The sequence below is a fragment of the Pseudophryne corroboree genome, chromosome 6 (assembly GCF_028390025.1).
Source record: "Pseudophryne corroboree isolate aPseCor3 chromosome 6, aPseCor3.hap2, whole genome shotgun sequence".
NCBI lineage: Eukaryota > Metazoa > Chordata > Amphibia > Anura > Myobatrachidae > Pseudophryne > Pseudophryne corroboree.
The window spans coordinates 637,554,776-637,578,113 of record NC_086449.1 but is presented as its reverse complement, the minus strand read 5'-3'; the positions used below and the strand labels follow the sequence as shown (position 1 = coordinate 637,578,113).

General features: G+C 46.9%; 1 protein-coding gene across 2 annotated transcripts in view; it reads left to right on the top strand.

The window, feature by feature from the left end:
* Window positions 1–23,338, top strand: part of HSPA4 (heat shock protein family A (Hsp70) member 4) — a 123,116-nt gene that overhangs the window by 89,090 nt on the left and 10,688 nt on the right. Inside the window, exons 12-14 of one of the 2 annotated variants that reach the window (XM_063928153.1) lie at window positions 10,687–10,868; window positions 10,961–11,047; window positions 12,187–12,339. In XM_063928153.1, the coding sequence (XP_063784223.1) occupies window positions 10,687–10,868; window positions 10,961–11,047; window positions 12,187–12,339 (422 nt within the window). Of the gene's footprint in view, window positions 1–10,686; window positions 10,869–10,957; window positions 11,048–12,186; window positions 12,340–23,338 lie in introns of both variants that reach the window. The other variant, XM_063928152.1, reaches the window with a different exon arrangement.

Below are 23,338 nucleotides of genomic sequence, written 5' to 3'. Positions count from 1 at the left end.
TAGAAAAATGTGCCCTCAGAGTTGGTCACACTCTGGAGGGCTCCAGTGTTTTTTCTTCATAAATTTTTATATTTCTCACATTTTTCAGACAGCAATCTGGCAAATGCCTGTCTGCACCGAGGGACTTAGGGGGGAAGGGACCTGTCCAGAGCTTTATAGAGAGTTATGGCCCCGGGTACGCGGTTACCGGGACATCTGTCCTGGGGGGATCTCTCACCACAGCCGTATGGAGGGCTGGCGCTGGAGCCTCATAACCTGCCGCCACCCCCTAACAGAGCTGAAGTTATAGAAGACGGGCGAGCATACACCCAAGTACCGGGATCCTCGGTTCATTGGGCGGCAAAGCATCGATCAGGCGCACAGCTCTAAGAGAGAACTACGGTGCCTGATTAGGATGTGTATATCCTGCTGCAGATGCACCATAGCAGAGGGGCGGAGCTTAGAGTGGGACAGCGGGTGCCATTTTGGCCGCGTGTGCAGAGTGGTTGCAGAGATGCTTGCGCGGACCTCCACGAGACACTGGAGACTGGTATACAGTGGGGGCTAGTTGTGGGGGAGCAGGTTAAGTGACTCGGAAATTGCTATTGCCTGGCTATATTATACACAGCTCATATAGGCAGAGTGTGTTGGTTTCTCCCACTCTGTGTTTTCTCCTGTTTAGCTGTTTGGTTTTACTACTGCTTGCAAGGGGTGGGGGGCTGTACTTCTTCCTGTGTGTGATCTCTTTGTAAGAATGACAGGGAAAAAGGCTATCTGTAAAAACTGCTCTACTAAGTTTACACAGAGATCTGAAGGACCACATATTTGTGACCAGTGTACTGAATCTTGAGTCACAATCTGGTAGCAGGTCACAAGAACCGGCACCAGTTTGGCTGTCCACTTTAACAGGTGTCATGACAGATATTTCCTCAGAACTGGCTGCTGCCAGACATGACAGACAAGCTCTTAGACAGTCTGTGGAGGATTTGGTCTCTAAAAAGGGAGGGGGGGAGGAGTAAATCTTCTTCTCACCCACCCAGACTAATGCCCCGAAAAAACGCATGTTACCACAGTTACTACAGTCAGATAACTCAGGAGAAGATTTAGATGATAGGGATTTTGAGTGTTTGGAGGAGGAAATTGGGGACACTGGTAGCCCTTCTCAAGGGGTTGAGTCACTCATTTATGCAATACGTGAGGTTAAGGAAATACCAGAAAAAGACACTCTGGTAGAACCTGTGTTCTTCAGTAAACCACAAAAGTGTAGCGTTGCGTTTCCTGTGTCTTCTGAGTTAAATGCCCAGTTTAAGGAAGCTTGGTTGCATCCTGATAAAAAAAAAAAAAAAATTCCAGATCCCTAAGATTTTTGTCCCCTCTTTTTCCATTTCTTCCTGAAGACAGGAAGCTCTGGGAGAATCCACCTACGGTGGACCCTTCAGTTTTCCTTCTCTCTAAAAAGATTGTACTCCCGGTCACGGGGCTACCTCTTTAAAGGACTCCTCAGACCTTAAAATTGAAGCAACGCTAAAAACTATGTATACTGCTGCAGGAGCGGTCCTGCGTCCTGTAATTGTGGGCTGCTGGTTTACTAAGGCCATAGAAAAATGGGCTAAGAACCTCATAACGGGTATCCTGGAGGGACGTTCCCCGGAGGAACTGGTTACTTTAACACAGCACATACAGGAATCTGCAGCTTTTTTATGTGAGACTACCAGGGAAATTGGTCTAGTTAATTCCCAGATGTCAGCCATGTCAATATCCACCGCAGAGCCTTATGGCTTCGTCGGTGGACTGCGGATGCTGGGTCAGAGGGGAGTGGAAGGTTTACCTTTTTACTGGTGAGGCTTTATTTTGCGAAGAATTGGATTAGTGGATTACAAAAGCTACTGCTGGTAAATCTACTTATCTCCCATTCGCTTCCCTGCCACCAAGATGCACTTATTCTGGTCCATCTTTCCAGTCCTTTCATTCCTTTTGTTCTAACAGGTTGAGAGGCAGAGCCAGAGGTACCTCAAACACAGTGCGTGGTTCCAGAGGCTTTGGCCGTATAGCAGCAGTCACTAGTCGGGAGCAGAACAGTGCTTTCGCTGTCACAAAGCCTACTGCATGATGCTCTCCTTCTGCACCTGTTGGATCTCAAGGTAGGAGCACGTCTGAAACATTTCAGTCAAGTTTGGAAAGAAACCTGCCAAGATGCCTGGGTCAAGGACTTGATCTCACAGGGCTACAGAATAGAATTCGAACTGTGACCATTCCTCTCAGGTTTTTCACTTCAGGTCTATCAGTTTTATCGGAAAAACTGTTAACCCTGACGGAGGCCATCAACAGACTCCTGCTTGCAGAAGTCATTGTCCCAGTTCCCATTCATCAGAGGAACAAAGGCTACTGCTCAAACCTGTTTGTAGTACCAAAACCGGATGGTTCGGTCAGACCCATACTAAACCTGAAATCCCTCAATCCATACCTGAGGACTTTCAGATTCAAGATGGAGTCTCTGCGGGCTGTCATCACAGGTCTGGAGGAAGCGGAAGTCCTGGTATCCTTGGATATAAATGACGCCTACCTCCACATTCCCATATGGCCGCCTCATCGGTCATTCCTATCAATTTAAGGCTTGGTCTTTCATCCATCTGGGGGACGCTGCGCCGTTACTTGTGGGTTAGAGTGTGTGGGTAGTGGAGTTTGGCACAGAACCTATAGAAAAAAACAACTCCCCCCCCCCCCCCCCCCCCCCCCCCCCTCTAACCCCTCCCATCTGTCTTTGACAGCATTGGGCTGTTCTAGCTATGTATAGGGGTCTGTTAGCTGGAGCCGGAGGGGGACGCTGCGCAGCACATGAAAACACACACTCGCACACACCCTTTAAATTACACATTTAAGCTTCTCACTCTGCTCGGTTCAGACAGGGATCCGCAAAAACAGCAAGTATATTAGTGACCTGTATTGTTATGTATACTACGCCTATAGTTTGGGGCACTCATTGTAAGAGGGGGCTTCACTACTAGAACTAAATTTATAAGGTCTAAAGGCATTTGGGAACAGTTCTGAGAGACCTTTTATTTGTTATTATTCATCTATTTGTGATAGGAATATGGCCACTAAGCTGGACAAATCTACTAAAGGGAAGACCGCTTCGGTTGTTTATTTTGCCTGTGCACAATGTGGTTCCAAACTATCAAAAGGTAGCATGGACGTGGGTACTCTATCTGTACAACATACTCTTGTACACCAGTAGCGGACCAACAGGGAAGTTCTGTAGATAAGTCCATGCCTCCGTGGGCAAAACACATAGTCGATGCCATTTCAGAGTTACGTCAATCCCAGTCGGATGGCTCCCACTCAGACTTCTGAAGAAACAATGTGGGCTAAAAATATGGGCAAACATCTCTCTGACTTAACTCAGTCCTTGAATAAATTTGTAAACTCTTCAGGCGGTTCAGCTGCTACAAAACGGACACATCCGTTATCTGCCATAACCTTTCCGGGGGAGGAGTCAGATTCTCTGGCCCCTTCCTTGGAGGAAGGTGAAGTAGACCCAGAATGGGAGGATACTTCACCTTGGGAAAAAGAGGAGCTATCTACCAGCTCAGGTGTCGGACTGCTTGATAGAGGCTATTTGTCAGACTTTTAACCTCCAAGAGCCGGAGGTGGCGGAGACTTCTGCTGCCTTTTTCAAACGACAAAAGACAGGTTGCTGTTTATTCTTCTTATTTACACTTTGCAGATATCCTGAAGGAACCCTGGCTTAAGCCGGACTCTCGTTTTAAAGCCCCTAAAAAGTTGAGATTTCTGTATCCTTTTTCCGGAGGAAGATGCAACATTTTGGGAGGCAGCCCCAAACGGTTATTCCATCTGTACAGTCTGTGACTTTGAAAGATGCTACGGACAGGAAAATTGAGGCAATCCTTAAATCTATGTTCCCTCTATCGGGTGCTTCTTTGCGCCCAATTCTTGCTAGCGCTTGGGTTCTTAAGGCCGCGTATCACTGGCTCGCTCAAGTGGTGTCTGGAATGCAATCTGGCGATCCGTCAGAAGCTATTCAATTGGCAAAACAAATTTCGGAGTCTGTCATATGTATGAGAAACACTGTTGGACTCTGCTGCGTTACAATCGCGGGTCTCTGCCATGGCCTTCACAGCAAGACGGTCTCTTTGGCTTCAGGTCTGGAATGCTGACTCGGATTCAAAACAGACCCTAACAGCTGTGCCCTTTTGAAGGGGAGTTTCTTTTCGGTTCGGAACTAAAGATTATTTCGGATACTACGGGCGGTAAAAGTCCTTTTCTTCCGGTTGCTCCTCAAAAACCAATGAAGTATCAGTCCTTTCCTCTGCCTTGAGTATGACGTTTTCAGTCCTTTCGGGCTTTTTCAAGATTTCCACGAAAAGGAGCATTCAGAGGCAGAGGTACACAGTCCTTTAAGCCTGCCGACAAACCTGCTGCATGACGCCTCAGGGTCTTCGGAGGGATCAATGGTGGTCGGGGCTCGGTTACTACATTTCAAGGACGTATGGCTCCTGTCGAAGCCCGATTGGTGGGTGACGGGGGGGGGGTCATATCCAGAGGATATATTTTAGATCTCGAGGAACCAGTCCCACATCATTTTTCGTCGCCCCTCTCCCGAGCGATCCCTCCAGACGTCAAGCTCTTCAAGCAACGGCCACCCTTTTACACAATGGGGTAATTCGTCCCGTTCCCGACCAGCAGAAAGGTCAGGGATTTTACACGAGTCTTTCTCGTAAACAAACTGGACGGTTCGTTTCTTCGCATTTTTAATTTCAAATGCCTAAATCCGTATCTCTGTCCAGAGATTCAAGATGGAATCCGTTCGTTCAATCATCATGGTCATAGAACCGGAGGAATATTTGGCTTCCATAGACATAAAGGATGCATACCTACATGTTCCCATTTGGACAGGTCGCCAATGTCTTAAGATTAGCAGTTGGCCCTTGGCATTTTCAGTTTCAAGCTCTTCCATTCGGGCTCTCCATGGCACCTTGGGTGTTTACAAAGATCATGGGACATATCGTGACAGTTCTAAGATGCCAAGGAGTCAACATTACTCCTTACTTGGACGATCTCCTAATCAAGGCTCCATCGAAGTCGATTCTTCACCAGCAATTGCAGCTCACGATAGACACCATTCAGTCATTCACATGGATAATAATTTTTCCAAAATAGTCACTACTTCCTTCCCAGAAGATATTTCCTGGACTCTTATTCGACACCAGGAATCAGTGTTTCTTCCTCAGGACAAGATCCAGGATTTACAGTCCAGAATTCGAACACTGTTACAATTGCTGAAGGTTTCAGTTCTCAGAAGCATGCAGGTGTTGGGCAAGATGGTTGCAACCTTCGAGGCAGTTCCATATGCAAGATTTCATGCCCTATCCCTTCAGGCTCAGATTCTTTGCTGTTGGTCCCGGATGGGTCCACATATCAACTTACAGTTGTTCCGATTGTCAATACAGACCAGTCAATCGCTCCACTGGTGGCTTCACAGCCACAATCTAACCAGGGGAGCTCCGTTCACAATTTGGTCTTGGAGGATGATCACCACGGATGCCAGACTCACGGGTTGGGGTGCAGTGTTTCAGACTCTTCACTTTTAGGGACTCTGGAGCATTCAGGAGTCGTTGTTGCAGATCAACGTTGGAACTGCGAGTGATCCGATATGCGCTCATCCAGATACAATCAATGGCCCAGGGTCATCCAGTTCGTGTTCAGTCTGACAACGCCACGGAGGTGGCTTATATTAACAGACAAGGAGGAACTTGAAGTTGGAACGCCATGAACGAGGTCGCTCACATTCTCAGATGGGCGAAGAAGTGGGTTCCGGCCATTTACGCAATTCACATTCCGAGAGTCGACAACTGGGAAGCAGTATTCCTAAGCCGTCACATGGTCCACACGGGGGAGTGGGAGCTTCACCAGGATCTCGCTCGCTCTCGCTCTCTCTCGCTCGCTCTCTCTCGATCTCATGGCGTCTCGCATCAACAAAAAACTTCCTCTTTATGGGTCACACACTCAGGACCCTCAAGCGACTCTGGTAGATGCCTTGACAGCCCCATGGCAGTTTCAGCTGGGATGTGTTTCCACCAATTCCGTTGATTCCACGTTTACTTCAACGCATTCGGCGAGAGGGTCTGCCTGTCATTCTGATGGCTCCGATTGGCCGCATCAGTGTAACGCTCTTCTGCGCTGCATGGTCGTAGGGGAGCCTTATCGTCTGCCTCTACGACCAGACCTTCTCCAAGGACCATGTCACCACCCAGATTTAAATCGGCTGGCTTTGACAGCATGGTTCTTGAATCCAGCATTTTAAGAGCTAAAGTATTCTCTCGGCCCGTCGTACAGACGATGATTCAGGCCAGGAAGCTGGTAACTTCTGGAATTCATCACAGGGTGTGGCGCACTTACATTGCTTGGTGTGAAAAACGCGATTGACACCGGACCTATTTAGGGTGCCTCGTCTATTGTCATTTCTTCAGGATGGCCTCACTAAAGGTTTGCGACTTTCCTCACTAAAAGACCAGGTTTCTACCTTTATTGGTCATTTTTCAAAGAAAATTGGCTCTCATTCCAGAGGTAGACTTTTCTACAGGGGGTCATTCGAATTCAACCACCCTTTGTTCCCCCGGTTCCTCCCTGGGACTTAAATTTGGTCCTTACGGCCCTTCAAAAGTCTGTTTGAACCTTTGGAATCTGTGGAACTACGATTTCTAACATTCAACGTTGTTTTTCCTTTGGCCATTGCCTCAGCCAGGCGGGTTTCGGAGTTGGTGGCGCTGTCTTGCAGACCGCCTTTGTTGGTCTTTCATGATGACCGCGTGGTTTTGCGTACAAAACCTTTTCTTCCGGAGGTCGTTTCGGCTTTCCACCTTAATCAGGACATTGTCCTTCCAACGTTTACTCCGACTTCTCCGGGGAGGAAAGCCATTTGGTCTTATTGGATGTGGTTAGGGCCTTACTCATTTACTTGTCTCGTACTGAATCTATTCGTCGTTCGGATACGTTGTTCGTGCTGGTTGACGCACCCAAACGAGGTTGGCCGGCCTCTAAGAACTCGGTAGCTCGTTGTAACTTCGGCCATTCGACAGGCATACGTTTCTTCTAACGTTACTGTACCTGCTCCAATACGAGCTAATTTGACTAGGGCTGTTGGAGCATCTTGGGCTGTTAACGGGGGTGTTTCTGTCGAGCAGTTGTGTAGAGCGGCGACTTGGTCGTCCGTGCATACCTTCACATAGTTTTACCGTTTTCATACGTTTGGTTCAGAGACTGCCTCTGTTGGGCGTCAGATTTTACAGACTGCTCTGCCGTCTACGTCTCCCTCATTAGCTTGCTTTGGGAAATCACACAACGGCGCAGCGTCCCCCATTGAAAGAGAGATAGGGATTTTTGTTTACTTACCGTAAAATCTTTTTCTCTGATTCCATCTGGGGGATGCTGCGATCCCTCCCGTATGTTTGTCTGGTTTAGTGGTTATGTTTTGTCTCGCTTGGCTAAACGTTAACTGAGGTACTAACTAGTCAGGCTGGAGATGGGAGGGGTTAGAGGGGGGAGGAGTTGGTTTTTTCTATAGGTTCTATGCCAAACTCCACTACCCACACACTCTAACCCACAAGTAACGACTCAGTGTCCCCCAGATGGAATCTGAGAGATTTTACGTTAAGTAAACAAAAATCCCTATTTCGTCAGCACCAAGGGTGTTGACCAAGGTCATGGCGGAGATGATGCTGCTGCTCCGTATGCAGGGAGTGAACATAGTTCCATACCTGGATGACTTGCCCATAAAGGCACAGTCTAAGGACCAGCTCATTCACAGCATCGGTCTCTCAAAACAATTACTGACTTATCACGGATGGATTCTCAATCTCTAAAAGTCCAACTTAGAACCTACTCAGACTTTAGTGTCTGGGGACGATTCTGGACACTGTTTCTCAGAAGGTGTTCCTTCCAGTGGACAAAGCAGCAGCCATTCAAGATATGGTGTTGTCAGTCTTGAAGCAACGCCTGTTTTCAGTCCATCAGTGAATCTGTCTGCTAGGAAAGATGGTTGCCTCCTACGAAGCAGTACAGTACGGCTGATTTTCATGCACGAACCTTCCTGCTGGATTTGTTAGACCAGTGGTCAGGTTCTCAACTCCACATGCACCACCTGGCCCGTCTGTCACCAAAAACAAGGATGTCCCTTCTGTGGTGGGTACAGACCTCCTATCTCGTGGAGGGTCAAGCTTCGGAACATAAGCTTGGACATTGTTAACCACGGATGCAAGTCTCAGGGGCTGTGGAGCAGTGACCCATGGTGCTCGGTTTCAAGGAAGATGGTTACCATAAGAAACCGTCCTCCAGATAAACATTTTTGAACTAAGAGCGATTTACAACACCCTACTTTCCACTTGTTACAAAATCACACCATTCAAGTACAATCGGACAAGGCCACGGCAGTGGCCTACATCAATCGACAAGGCGGAACCAAAAGCAGGGCAGCTATGATAGTTAACCAAGATCCTCCTCTGGGCAGAAAGACATGCCACCACAGCATTGTCGGGCCTGGTAAGCAGATCTCATCTCCCTGTTTGTAGACTACCCCTAGCCATTGCTGCTTAGTGAAGATCTTCAGCAAGGCCCGTTCTTCTATCCAAACTTACAGCGGCTACGTTTGACTGCGTGGAAGTTGAGAGGGAGATTCTAGCCAGGAAGGGCATTCCAGGGACTGTTATCCCAACTATGCTCCATGCTAGGAAAGATGTCACATCACGACACTACCATTGGATATGGAAAATGGATGTCTCCTGGTGTGATAGTCGTCGTTATCCACTTTCAGTTTTTAAATTGGGTAGTTTCTTACGATTCCTCCAGTCGGGTGTGGATGTTGGATTGAGCTTGGGCTCTCTAAAGGTCCAAGTGTCTGCCTTGTTAGTCTTCCTCCAAAAAAGGTTGGCCTTGATCCTGAAGGTTCAGTCTTTTCTTAAAGGTGTGCTTCACTTTCAACCGCCTTTTGTACCTCCCACGGCTTCTTGGGATCTCCAGTTGATGGATTTTCTCCAATCTTCCTGGTTTGAACCTTTGCACCTGGCTGAGGCCAAGTATTTGACTTGGAAGACAGTCACCTTGTTGGCTCTCGCTTCTGCGCGGAAAGTCTCGGAATTGGGGGCTTTGTCATGCAAACCTCCTTATCTGCTGTTTCACGAAGATCGGGCAGAACTCAGGACTCTTCTGTTATTCTTGCCTAAGGTGGTCTCAGCCTTTCACATAAATCAACCTATTGTAGTTCCTGTTGTGACCGATTCTTCCCCTCCTTGCAGTTTGTATGTAGTGCGAGCGTTGCTTATTTATGTCAACAGAACTGCTCGTACCCAGAAGTCAGATGCTTTGTTTTGTATAAAATTCTATGGTTTTGATACCTTGATGTCGGCGGACGCTTAGTTTGGTCGTTTGGTACTGCAGGGAGCTCAGCACATTCCCACCCATGATGGGAGCTCTCGGACATCGCCACTGTAATTGACCATCCCAGTATCCCCTATGGATGCTTGAGGAAACGGGATTTTGGTACTTACCGGTAAATCCTTTTCTCAAAGTCCATAGGGGATACTGGGTGCCCACCTCTGTGCTTCGTCTTTTCTGTATATTATTTGGGTTGTTATGTGTCAGCGTATTTTCGCTGGTTTCTGTTCTACTTGTTCAGTTGTGTTTCTAGGTTTCTCCTGTTCGATTTTCCTCCTCCTTGAGGTATGTTACATCGCCTTCGGGCACAGTTTTCTAGACTGGTCTGATGGGAGGGGGGCATAGAGCGGATGAGCCAGCACACACTAGGTTGAAGAAATGTAAAGTGCACCGACTCCAATGGACCCATCTATACCCCACTGTAATTCACCATCACGGTATCCCCTATGGACTTTGAGAAAAGGTTTTACCGGTAAGTACCAAAATCCCATTTTTATACATCTTTCTATACCATGGGTCTTCAACCTGCGGCCCTCCAGCTGCTGTGGAACAACACATTCCAGCATGCCCTGCCATAGTTTTGCTATTAAGGTATGCTAAAACTGAGGCACGGCATGCTGGGATGTGTAGTTCCACAGCAGCTGGAGGACCTCAGTTGAAGACCCATGTTCTATACAATTGGTACTGCATAAAAAAAAACCTTCTCGGGTTTCCAGCTCTTTCAGAGTTAATGTTAGAATAAGAACTGAACCATAGTAATGATTATACAGTGTTTTCAACTCTTGTGCCTTTTGTACTAAGGCACATAATTTTGTATATCTGCTCTTACATATAGCTGTTTAGACAGACTCCATTCCGGGGAGGCGGGGGTGGGGTTTGGCTTTGGTTCTAGAGGGAGGTGGTTAGCTCTAGCCGCCACCCCAGGTCAGTAAGGGTGCAGGGAGGGGTAGAATAATTACCCTGTCGGCATTCTAATTGATTGCCGGTGTCGCTCATGTGACCGCCGGGATCCTGTATCACACCCGTTCTTTGGCCTTAAAACCGCTTTCATTTAAATCATTTGATTCTGTTGAAATTAAGTTTCTAACCTGGAAAGCTATATTTGTTAAACGAGAAGGGCATCTGAGATTTCATTAATAGCGCCTTTTGCACAAATGCAGGGCTGTGTTATGTACAACATTATTTTCACTGTTCACTAATGGCGGTGTAGGTAAGATGTGGCTATGCTCTGCTGTTCATGCTGTTGTCTGGTCCTGCCAGGTCAGTTCCACGTGCAGAAGGTGGTTCCTCAGGCTGACGGCTCTAGCTCTAAGGTGAAGGTGAAAGTACGTGTAAACGTCCATGGTATATTTAGTGTCTCTAGTGCATCTCTTGTCGAGATCCACAAAACAGAAGAGGGGGAAGAACCCATGGAAACGGACCAGACTGTAAAAGATGAGGAGGTATTACTGACAGCTACTCCATGAAATATTGCTAGTTTGATGGCAGTGTTAGCAGCGTGATTATAAGGTGTGATTTGCCTGTGTATTAGCAGAAAATGCAAGTTGATCAAGAGGAGCCTAAACAAGAAGAAAGCCAGCCAGCACAAACAGAAAGCAAGCCCAGTGCTGACGAAATGGAGGTAATGTGTTTTATCGTATTAACCATTATGCAGTTTTGTGTCTTATGTAGGGAACTCGATCAAACCCTTCTCCCCCCCCCCCCCCCTTTTCTTCCATTACCATTGTAAGGTAGAGCTGAAAGTTTAGAAGCGCTGTAGTAGAAATACTAACTTGTGTACTTTCGTCACGACTGTAAATGCTGCTTTTTAACTTTCTTCTTTATTAAGTCAGCGGGAGATGTGTGCCAGTGTGGTGCTCTGATTTTCATACTAGGGCAGGCCTGGTCAACCTGTGGCTCTCCAGATGTTGTGAAACTACACATCCCAGCATGCCCTGCCACAGTTTTAGCATTCCCTAATAGCAAACCTGTGGCAAGGCATGATGGGACTTGTAGTTTTACAACAGCTGGAGAGCCACAGGTTGGCCAGGCCTGTACTAGGGGGTGGTAATATATGGCTGAGCGCATAATACTATGAACAGATGGGCTGTGGCCTTAGATTTTTGTTTTTTGTTGCATTGTGGCCATGTTATCTGTGGTTCCATACAGCCAGCGTGAGGACGAAAACGGACAGCATTAGAAAAGTACAAACAAGTTATGGACATTTTCTTTAAAAAATGTATTTGAAGAACCAATGACTGTAACTTGCAGGTTGGGTTCTTAGAGAGTGCTGTTCTCTTGTATGACTCATTAATGCCACTGAGGGAATTGGGAGTTCCTTCATGCACACAGCAAGCATCCCATCACTTCCCCCATTTTGGAATGCTGGAAATTGATGAGAGCTGGTATTTTTAGGTAACACCTTCCATATGTAGTGCTTTTTGTACCATGCATGTATGTTTATCTCCTATATAGGGTCCCTCTTCTGCATTAGCTGCATGTGTAGTAGGGAGAGAGCACAGCTTAAGATAAATCACTGGTGTTAACCTCCTAAGGGGGAGGTGTATCAAGCAGTGAAAAGAGTGGAGATTAGAGAAGTTGCCTATAGCAACTAATCATTTATAGCATTTAGCAAGTATAAAACGATAGGTAGAAGCTGATTGGTTTTGCTATTGTCAGCTTGTCCACTCTACAGCTTGCTAAATCTCCCCCTAAGTGTGATTACAGGAAGACGTTGCATTTGTGTGTACTTTTAGCTGTAACACTTGTTTCTTCCGTTAGACCTCACAGGCCACACCCAAGGAAAAGAAGACCGATCAGCCTCCTCAAGCCAAAAAGGCTAAAGTAAAGACCAGCACAGTTGACCTTCCCATTGATCACTATCCTCCTTGGCAGATAGGAAGGGATACGCTGAACTTATTCGTTGAAAATGAGGTTTGTAGTCTTTTTATTGGCTATTATAGTCCTTGCAGTGATGAGAAATGAGTTTTTTCTTCTGCATTATATAGCCAGTCTAGGAGGCAAGGTACTAGAAATCCAGGTAGACTCCTGCTTCCTATAACACCCCCTCCTCCTGTCTTTCCCTTGTTTCTTTATCATCCACTAGGGGTCACTGGAGTACTCTTGGGATATGGACGGGCTTCCGCAGGAAACAGCACTGAATATTCAAATTAGTAACACTCCACCCCTCCATATCCCTGAGCACTTACCCAGTGTTTTTTCTGTGCTGAACGTGGTAGCAGCTTAATACCTGAAGTCACGGTTTTGTTGAAGAAACTTTAATTTTTATTTTTATTTTTTCTACTATTTGTACACATCCCTTTCCCCCTTCCAAAAGGCAGGGTCAGGGATCGTGCAGCTGCTGATAGCAGCACGGGCGTGTCGGGCCTCTCTGAAAGAGCTCCCTCACAGCCCTCACATCCTCCTGCACTGGCTAGCCGGCGCTTACTGAAAAGCCCCGTCGGAGCCTCCGCACGTCTGCGGGAGTAAGGTATGTGAAACGGGGCGGTCAGCTCCCGCTGCCGCCCCGACGTGTGGGGACATAGTGCTTGGTGACGACAGAGGGATTGTTACGCGGCTCTCCCCTCTCAGCCTCCGGCAGGTACCGCGGCTCTCCCCGCTCAGGCGCCCGCACGTTCGACCGCGGTTCTCCCCGCTCAGGCGCCCGCACGGTCGGCCACAGACCTCCGTGCAGGCACCGCGGCTCTCCCCGTTCAGGCGCCCGCACGGTCGGCCACAGACCTCCGTGCGGGCACCGCGGCTCTCCCCGCTCAGGCGCCCGCACGTTCGGCCACAGACCTCCGTGCAGGCACCGCTGATCGATTCTTACAGGCCGCCGCCCGCCGCAGCGCTACCTTGATTAGCTGACGCCGCTATTATACACGAGGCCACCGCTGGGACACACGAGGCACATAGCGCTCTACGATACCCGCTGGGGGCCCACACGCTGCGCTGCCGCTGTAATAAGCTAAAAGAGCAGGCAGCCATTACAGGGGGGACAATAATAATGTCGCAGAGAAATACTGCAGCAGCAGAGGAGATTGTTACAGTATAATCAGTGAAAGTTGTACCAGCACGGTGATTATATGTATAAGTTAGCAGGGCAGACATTTTTAACATGCTTCCTGTGTTTTCCTGCTGTGATTCCAGAACGTTCCTGCCTTACATCTCTACACCACCGGAAGGCGCAGGGGTGTTAGTGGGAATTTGGGATCAAATTTCTTAGTACTGGCCACGTGTATTGCACTGGGCCAGATATATATACAGAGCCACCTTATTGCTATTTTACTGAGTCGTGCAGGTGTCTGTTTTTTGTGTATTGTATTGTCTGTCGCCATGAGTAAGGCACCAGCAAAAACTAAAAAGCATATTTGCAAAGTATGTGGCAGTGTGTTACCGGATGCATCTACCACATGTAACGTATGTTTTGTGGATTCCGTTCAGAATACCATTTCTGCTCCGGTTTTGCAACCAATTTCCTCACCGGACCCTCCGTGGGGTATGTTAGTAAATGTACTGGAGAAATTTCAGACAGAAATGACCGCTGCTCGTCTGGAGCGAGAAACGTTAAGATCTGAGTCTAGGGTGAGACCGCCAGAACTACCGGAGGCGTCTCAGCCTTGCGTACGGTCCAAATCCATTTTGGGCAAACGGGATAATTTTCATATGTCTTATGATTTTCCAGTGTCTGCTATGTTGCATTCTGACGATTCCATCCCAGACCTCACGGAACACGATGAGGGGGAGGAGGGCGAAGTGGAGTCAGATGGCGAGGATGTTAACAGTTCCGGCATTGATGATCTCATCAGAGCGGTACGGCAGTCGCTAAGGTTTCCTGAAGCTGAGCAGCCTCTCACCAATGATCAGGTCGTATTTACTAAACGACGGAAGACGCCAGTAAGTTTTCCTGTGTCGGATTCTCTAAATCAGATGTTAGTAGAAACAAGACAGAATCCAGATAAACGGTTTTCTATACCTCGCAGATTTAAGTCTAGTTATCCGTTTCCAGACTCTGTAACGTGTACATGGGAGAATCCACCAATAGTTGATTCTTCAGTGTCAAAGCTTACCAAGAAATTAACCATACCAGTGCCATCAGCTACTACGCTTAGAGATCCTTCAGATCGTAAGATAGAAACTATGCTAAAATCCATGTATGTAGCAGCAGGTGTGATGCTAAGACCTGGATTGGTTGGCATTTGGGTCACTAAGGCGCTCATAATATGGCTTACAGAACTCAAATCTGCTTTACATGACGAAAACCTGATAATTCAGGTAACTCAAATGATTGAGGCTGTAGAGTATCTCTGTACAGCGTCTACTGACGTCTGTCAGCTCACTTCTCGTATTTCATCTTCGCTAGTTACGGCACGAAGAGCACTCTTCCTGCGTACTTATCAAGCGGAGGCAGAGGTCAAACGAAGTATAGAGGCGTTGCCTTACGATGGCAAGAAGTTGTTTGGTCCAGAATTGGACGCATGGATTAAGGAGGCTACGGGAGGGAAGTCTGTGTTCTTACCAGTGCCTCCACCTGCGCCAAGAAGAAGGTACGCTGGACCTTCGTTCAAATCCTTTAGATCTCAGCCCTTTCGAGGACGTGGCAGAGGATCAGCCACGCCTGCTAGACGTGGTCGAGGACGTGGTTTCCATCAAACCAACACAACTCGCCAAGACGCTAAGGTTACCGACAAGCCAGTGGCATGACGGCCTACCAGCCCATCTCGGTTCTCCAACTGTGGGAGCACGCCTTCAGACGTTCCATGGGGCGTGGTTCCACACATCCGCGGAGGGCTGGATTCGCAATTTAGTGTTAAAAGGTTACAAAATAGAGTTCGACTGTCTGCCGCCTCTGCGGTTTTTCAAGACAGGCTTGCCTCTGTCGGACGACAAGAGGACAGTTTTGCAAATTGCCATTCAGTCCTTACTGGATTCGGCAGTGTTGATTCCGGTCCCTGTACACCAACAGGGTCAGGGTTATTATTCAAGTCTATTTGTGGTCCCGAAGCCGGATGGCTCAGTCAGACCAATATTGAACTTAAAGGGCCTCAATCAGTACGTAACTTACTACAGATTCAAAATGGAGTCTCTACGGTCGGTGATTGCGGGGTTAGAGACCAAGGAATTTATGATTGCGCTAGACCTCAAGGATGCGTACTTACACATTCCAATTTGGCAGCCTCATCAGAAATTCTTACGATTTGCAATACGCCAGAACCATTACCAGTTTCAGGCTCTGCCGTTTGGCCTGTCATCAGCGCCTCGGGTATTCACCAAAGTAATGTCTGTGATGATAGCTCACCTCAGATCCCTGGGAGTGACAATAGTTCCGTATTTAGACGATCTGCTCATCAAGGCTCCGTCTCCACAGATACTTACCCAACATGCGCTGCTAACTTACAATGTACTGGTTCACCACGGTTGGATTGTAAATTTCAAGAAATCACATCTGATTCCGTCTCAACGCCTTCAGTTCCTAGGTATGATTCTCGATACGGTCAATCAAAGGATTTACCTACCACAACAAAAAGTACAAATGCTACGCCATCTAGTACAATTAGTACTCAAACCACGCACAGTGTCGGTACACTTGTGCATTCGCCTGTTAGGCACAATGGTGGCAGCTTTCGAGGCGCTTCAGTTCGGAAGATTTCACTCTCGTCCATTTCAGCTGAACGTGCTTGCCCAGTGGTCGGGCTCGCATCTGCAGATTCACCACAGAGTGAGGTTGTCACCAATAGCAAGAGTTTCTCTGCTATGGTGGCTCAAGGAACACAATTTAACCGCAGGAAGACGGTTCGGAGTTTGCAATTGGATAATTCTAACTACGGACGCCAGTCTCAGAGGTTGGGGAGCGGTAATTCAAAATTGTCAGCTCCAGGGTCTCTGGGCGGATCACGAGAAATTGCTGTCTATAAATGTTCTAGAACTCCGCGCAATTTACAATGCGCTACGACAAGCAGTGCACATGATTCGCTCTCAGCCTGTCCAAGTGCAGTCAGACAATGCGACGGCGGTCGCATACATCAACAAACAAGGAGGAACGAGAAGCCGCATGGCAATGCGGGAAGTAGCTCGAATCCTCAATTGGGCGGAATGCCACCAGGTGATATTGTCGGCCGTGTTCATTCCGGGAGTGGACAACTGGGAAGCGGATTATCTCAGTCGTCGGGATTTTCACCCAGGCGAATGGTCATTAAATCCAGAAGTGTTTCACATGTTGGTTCAGCGATGGGGTTATCCTCAGGTGGACCTGATGGCATCTCGACACAATCATCAAACGCCCCAGTATGTGTCCAGAACAAGAGATCCAAAGGCAGTCGCGGTGGATGCTCTCACTGTCGCGTGGCCGTACAGTCTTGTGTATCTGTTTCCACCGTTTCCGCTGCTCCCTCTGGTGCTAAAACGGATCAAAAGAGAGTCGCTCACAGTCATACTAGTGGCGCCTCATTGGCCTCGGAGAGCTTGGTTCTCGGATCTTCGAGGATTACTCGCAGACGATCCGTGGCCGCTCCCGATACGTCCAGACCTGTTACAACAGGGTCCGTTTCTTTACCCCGATTTAGCGCGGCTGCGTTTGACGGGGTGGCTGTTGAGACCGCCCTCTTAAGAAGAGAGGGCATTCCAGATTCAGTTATACCAACCATGTTACGAGCTAGAAAGCCGGTTACGGCAGCTCATTATTACAGAATATGGCGTGCCTATATAGGTTGGTGTGAAGCTCGGAAATTTCCGACATCAGCTTTCAAGTTATGCCGCCTTTTGTTGTTTCTACAAACAGGCTTAGATGGAGGATTGCGTTTATCTACACTAAAGGTGCAGGTATCTGCTTTGTCAATTTACTTTCAAAGACGATTGGCTCTATTGCCGTCTATACGCACTTTTCTCCAAGGTGTACTCAGGGTACAGCCTCCATTCATACCACCTACAGCGCCATGGGACTTGAATCTGGTTTTGGAGTTCTTACAGTCTTCATATTTTGAACCCTTACAACAAGTGGATATAAAGTTTCTCACTTGGAAAACAATTTTTCTCTTAGCCTTAGCTTCCGCAAGGCGTGTTTCGGATTTGGGTGCCTTGTCATGCAAGCCACCGTATTTGGTGTTTCATGATGACAGAGCGGAACTTCGGACGAATCCCGCCTTCTTACCAAAGGTAGTGTCATCTTTTCACATCAATCAACCAATAGTAGTTCCTGTGTTGACAGCACATTCTGGAACTCTGGATGTGGTTCGCGCATTACGCGTTTATGTATCCCGAACGTCTTCAGTTCGTAAGACGGATACGTTATTTGTTCTCTATGATGCTGCCAAGATGGGTTGGCCAGCATCTAAACAAACTTTATCCAGATGGATAAAACTGACCATACGCCAGGCTTACCTTCATGCTAGGTTACAACCGCCTACGTCAGTAACCGCTCATTCCACACGTTCTGTGGGAACTTCATGGGCAGCTGGTCGTGGGGCTTCTGCGACGCAGCTTTGCCGGGCGGCTACATGGTCTTCCGTGCACACGTTTGTGCGCTTTTACAAGTTTGATACTTTTGCGGCATCAGCATCTAGCTTTGGCCGCCTAGTTTTACAAGTGCCAAACAGCTCTCCCGCCCACGGGGGAAGCTTTGGTACGTCCCAAGAGTACTCCAGTGACCCCTAGTGGATGATAAAGAAAATAGGATTTTGGTACTTACCAGGTAAATCCTTTTCTTTGAATCCATAGGGGGCACTGGACGCCCACCCAGAGCAGTTTTACCTACTTGTGGTTAGTTCTGAGGATCTTATGGTAACACACTTTCACCGGCTGGTTCAAGTTACAAGTGCTGGTTAGGGTGTCAACTGTTAGTTGTCAGTAACGTTATGTGTTAACTTCGTTATTGTCAGTTATGTTATATGTAATACTCCATTATTAACCTCTCTTAATTCCTGTTCGGCTCAGTAAAAAACACTGAGTAAGTGCTCAGGGATATGGAGGGGTGGAGTGTTACTAATTTGAATATTCAGTGCTGTTTCCTGCGGAAGCCCGTCCATATCCCAAGAGTACTCCAGTGCCCCCTATGGATTCAAAGAAAAGGATTTACCTGGTAAGTACCAAAATCCTATTTTTACCCATTACTTCATACGGGGGGAACGACGACACTGGAACGCTGGGGTTATAGGTAGGGGTTCCATAATATGTATTAATCAGGGACATTTATGAATTACACAGCTCCTGTGGCTGGCTGCATTTCACCTAGTTTTAGTCAGCCACTTAACATGTGTAACTCATACATTTCCCTGATTAAAAGGATATTATAGCAACCCTATTTATATGTAGAGGTGTGAGGAGCCTGGCACTTTATAACTCAAGCTGATCCTCACCCAAGCTGGCTGCTCACCCTATAAACCCTGGCTGATTGTAATCCTCTGTTCTGAAGCCCGTTGGAGTGTGTGGCAGGCAGTGCCTATTATATGAGTAAAGACAGAATAGCAGAAACCTAGGCGCTTTAGTACAAATGTGTAATGATGGGGTAATATTAAATAACACTCCTTACCCCTTTTAAGGGTAGCAGCTCATAATACAAAATATTGTGTATGGTGTACACATAGACAAAAATTGGTAGTAGAGAAAATAAGCGCTTCTGAGTGTAACAATGAATTATAAAGGAAATAGCCAGGTGGGTGAAATTATAACCAAGAACACTTATCTGGTTGTAACAGAACTTTCAACGAGTGTTCCTCAGTTTTGGATTAACATGTAGAGAAAAACACAACAGAACATAGTGTGTACCGTTCTCACAATCAAATAAGATCATTTGCATATGAAGGGCAGTAAATTAGGGAACATGCTTATTCCCAATTAGACATAAGTAGTAGCCCGGACATTAAAAATAGTAACAATTTAATATACAAAGACATACAATGGCTAGACAACACACGTACAAGATCAAATGTTTAAAAAAGCTTATCTGTCCATCTAAAAGGGGATACCGCAACAGACAGTCCCAATGGATATAAAATAGCCAAAAAACATGCGTACAGGAAATTAAAAGTTCAAACGCTTATCTGTCCATTAGAGGAGTTCAGCAGCAAAACAGTCCCAACGCATGTCGTCCGTCAAAGTCTGGACTTCTTCAAGGGGAAGATCTTGTACGTGTGTTGTCTAGCCATTGTATGTCTTTGTATATTAAATTGTTACTATTTTTAATGTCTGGGCTACTAATTATGTATATTTGGGAATAAGCATGTTCCCTAATTTACTGCCCTTCATATGCAAATGACCTTATTTGATTGTGAGAACGGTACACACTATGTTCTGTTGTGTTTTTCTCTCTACATGTTAATCCAAAACTGAGGAACACTCGTTGGAAGTTCTGTTACAATCAGATAAGTGTTCTTGGTTATAATTTTACCCACCTGGCTATTTCCTTTATAATTCATTGTTACACTCAGAAGCGCTTATTTTCTCTACTACCAATTAGTGCCTATTATATTTATACATTTTTACTTATTTGTGTATAACAAAGGTTCTCAAACTCGGTCCTCGGGGGCCCACACAGTGCATGTTTTGCAGGTAACCCAGCAGGTGCACAGGTGTATTAATTACTCACTGACACATTTTAAAAGGTCCACAGGTGGAGCTAATTATTTCACTTGAGATTCTGTGAGGAGACCTGCAAAACATGCACTGTGTGGGCCCCCGAGGACCGAGTTTGAGAACCTCTGGTGTATAAGGAGCAGAATCGGGAACGGCTATGGCAGGGTTTCTTGGCTACATTTGTCTTTTTTTTTTTTTTTTTTTTTTTGTATCAAGGGGTAGACGCGGGCCAGTGTGTGGGATCCTTGTACTTGGTGAATCATTAGGCTGCTAATCTCTGGCACTGTATCAGAGATTGGAAGCACAGATGTGAAGCATTTCCTTACAGTAAGGGACAGTCTGACTTATTATCAGGGCTGGGCGACTGCAGCTTTCACATTGGCAGCCTCCATTGTACCCTGAAAATCGAAACGGGCAACAGTGACCAGTGTTTAAGTTAACACTAGGGAGGTGGAGTCTTTCCTGCCCAGTGCATTTTGCCTTTGAATGGAAGCCTGTCAAATACTTTCTTCTTTTGACTTTCAGGCAGTTTAGAGTGCTATATCACATAGTTTCAGTCGAGCCAAACAGCCCCTCTGGCTGCGCACGGTCCTGTACGCACGACACTGCTAGCGCCATTCATCTTTCATGTCTTTTTACCCAAAAATGCATCTTAGTTGCAATGCAACAAGGACACACCAGAAAACTGTGCTGATTGATTTGATATTGGTTACTTGTATATGTGTGTATGGCTGCATCTTTATACAAAGTTCTATGATGTAGTGGCCACAGCATTTTTTATTTTTTTTATTTTTACTACACCAAGCTTAATTTGTGCTTTATATACAGACAGGCGCACACACAGATATATAAGTCTCTTTTCAATTAATCAACAGTCTTCTGGTGCATCCTAGTTGCTTTGCATTGCTACAATGACACATTTTTCGGGTAAAATTACGCCCAGTGCAGTTAGAGTTGCATTAGACCTGCTTTCTCATTCGCACCAGGTTTCTTGTCATATGGGGATGTAGTTATGATCCCAGCGGTCAGCATACAGATGCCAGGATCCCGGCTGGCAGGGGGCCCAGGACTATTCCCACTCATGGCTGTCCACGACACCTATTTGTGCATATGCAATGTGGATGCATTTTTCAGTCACATCTGCTCTCGGCATAGGATAGGTGTAAGTACGAATGATAGAGCGGATTGTTGCATTTTTATACTGTGTAGACAACACCCCACTAGTGCAAAGATGTGTACGACTGTGGTCATAAAATCACATTTGGATACTGATCGTAATAAGTATGCATTACCTGCAGCTCATAATCTTTCCCAAAGTATAAATGTTCACCTCTAAGATAATGAAATAATCCCTGAGGTCAGTGGTATCCAGCAATTGGGCAGGGGGATTTCTTGGTGTCTATAGACGTAGAATGTCCGCCTGTATGTTCCAAACTGGGTAGAACCAGTTTCGCCTTTTGCAATTCAGGATTGTTACTCAAATTCAGGGCTTTACTGTTCGGGCCCTCCATCGCACACTGTGTCTGAACATATATTGTGGTTGTCCTGACCACCTATTGAAGAACCTTGGGCTTGATGGTTATTCCTTATTTGGACAATCTACTCGTCAAGGCTTCTGCTCCAGTGATATCTCTAGGTTAAGTGCAGGGGGGTGCAATTGTTGATAGAGGCTATCAGGGATGTGTTAAATGTTAATGATCCCACACCTGAGCAGGTTGAGGAGGCTTTTTTCACTGAAAATGAAAAAGCCTCGCTAACCTTCCCTGCGTCAAAGGAGTTGAATACTATATTTGAAAAAGCATGGGAAAACCCTGAGAAAAAGTTCCAGATCCCTGAAAGGGTCCAGGTGGCTTTTCCTTTCCCTGGGGAGGATAGGAAAAAGTGGGAAAACCCTCTGATTGTTGACGCATCTGTGTCCAGACTCTCAGAGAAGGTGGTTTTGCCTGTTCCGGGATCTACAGCCTTAAAGGAGCCGGCAGATAGAAAGATTAATAACACGCTTAAATCAATGTACACTGCTTCTGGGGCCATATTACATTCCACTATTGCTAGTGCATGGATTGCAAAAGCAATAGTGAAGTGGTCGGGTACGTTACTTGAGAATTTGGATAAGACGGATAGGGATGACGTTGCATTCTATTTACGCAGCACACATGATTCTGCAGGTTTTATGGTAGAATCCATGAAAGACCTGGGCTGCGGGAATTTCTTCCATGTCTGTTTCAGCTCGTCGGGGACTATGGCTGCGCCAGTGGTCGGCCGACGCGGAATCCAGAAGAAGTGTGGAGTCCCTACCCTATACAGGTCAGGCTCTCTTTGGGGAAGCTCTAGACGTGTGGATATCCACCGCTACAGCGGGTAAGTCTCAGTTTCTTCCATCAGCAGCACCTGCTCCGAAGAAATCCTTCTCTTCAGCTGCACCGCAGTCCTTTTGGCCTAACAAGCCTAGAAAGGCCAGAATATCCAATACTTTCTTTAGGGGAGGTTGGATTAAGTCCTAGAAACCTGCCGCTGCAGGTTCCCAGGAACAAAAGCCTGCATCGGGTACGCCAAAGTGTTCCGCATGACGGTGGCCTGCGCGCCCCGGTGGTGGGGCCAGTGGGAGCGAGACTCAGACACTTCAGTCATGTCTGGGTATCGTCCGGCCTGGATCCCTGGGTGGTAGATATTGTGTCTCAGGGAAACAGGCTGGATTTTCAAAGTCTCCCTCCTCATCACTTTTTTTCAAGTCAGGCTTACCAACTCTGTTGGAGGACAGCACTGTACTACAAGACGCTGTCCAAAAGCTGGTAGAGGCACAGGTCATTGTGCCAGTACCACCTCACATGCTGAACAAAGGTTACTATTCGAACCTTTTCGTGGTACCGAAACAGGATGGTTCGGTCAGGCCCATTCTGAACCTAAAATCATTGAACCCTTTCTAAAGGAGTTCAAGTTCAAGATGGAGTCTCTCAGGGCGGTGATATCAGGTCTGGAAGAAGGGGAATTCCTGGTATCACTGGATATCAAGGATGCGTACCTCCACATTCCGATCTGGCTGCCGCATCAGGCTTATCTCCGCATCGCATTGCTGGACTGTCATTTTCAGTTCCAGGCCCTGCCATTCGGCCTCTCCACAGCACCGATGGTGTTTACCAAGGTGATGGCGGAAATGATTCTCCTCCGCAAGCAGGGTGTGAACATCATTCCATATCTGGACGATCTGCTGATAAATGCATCGTCCAGGGAGAAGCTGCTGCAGTCCATTGTTCTCACAACGCGTCTACTCCAGAAACACGGTTGGATTCTGAACCTTCCAAAGTCACATTTGGAACCAACCCAGAGATTGTCATTTCTGGGAATGATCCTGGATACGAAAGTGCAGCGG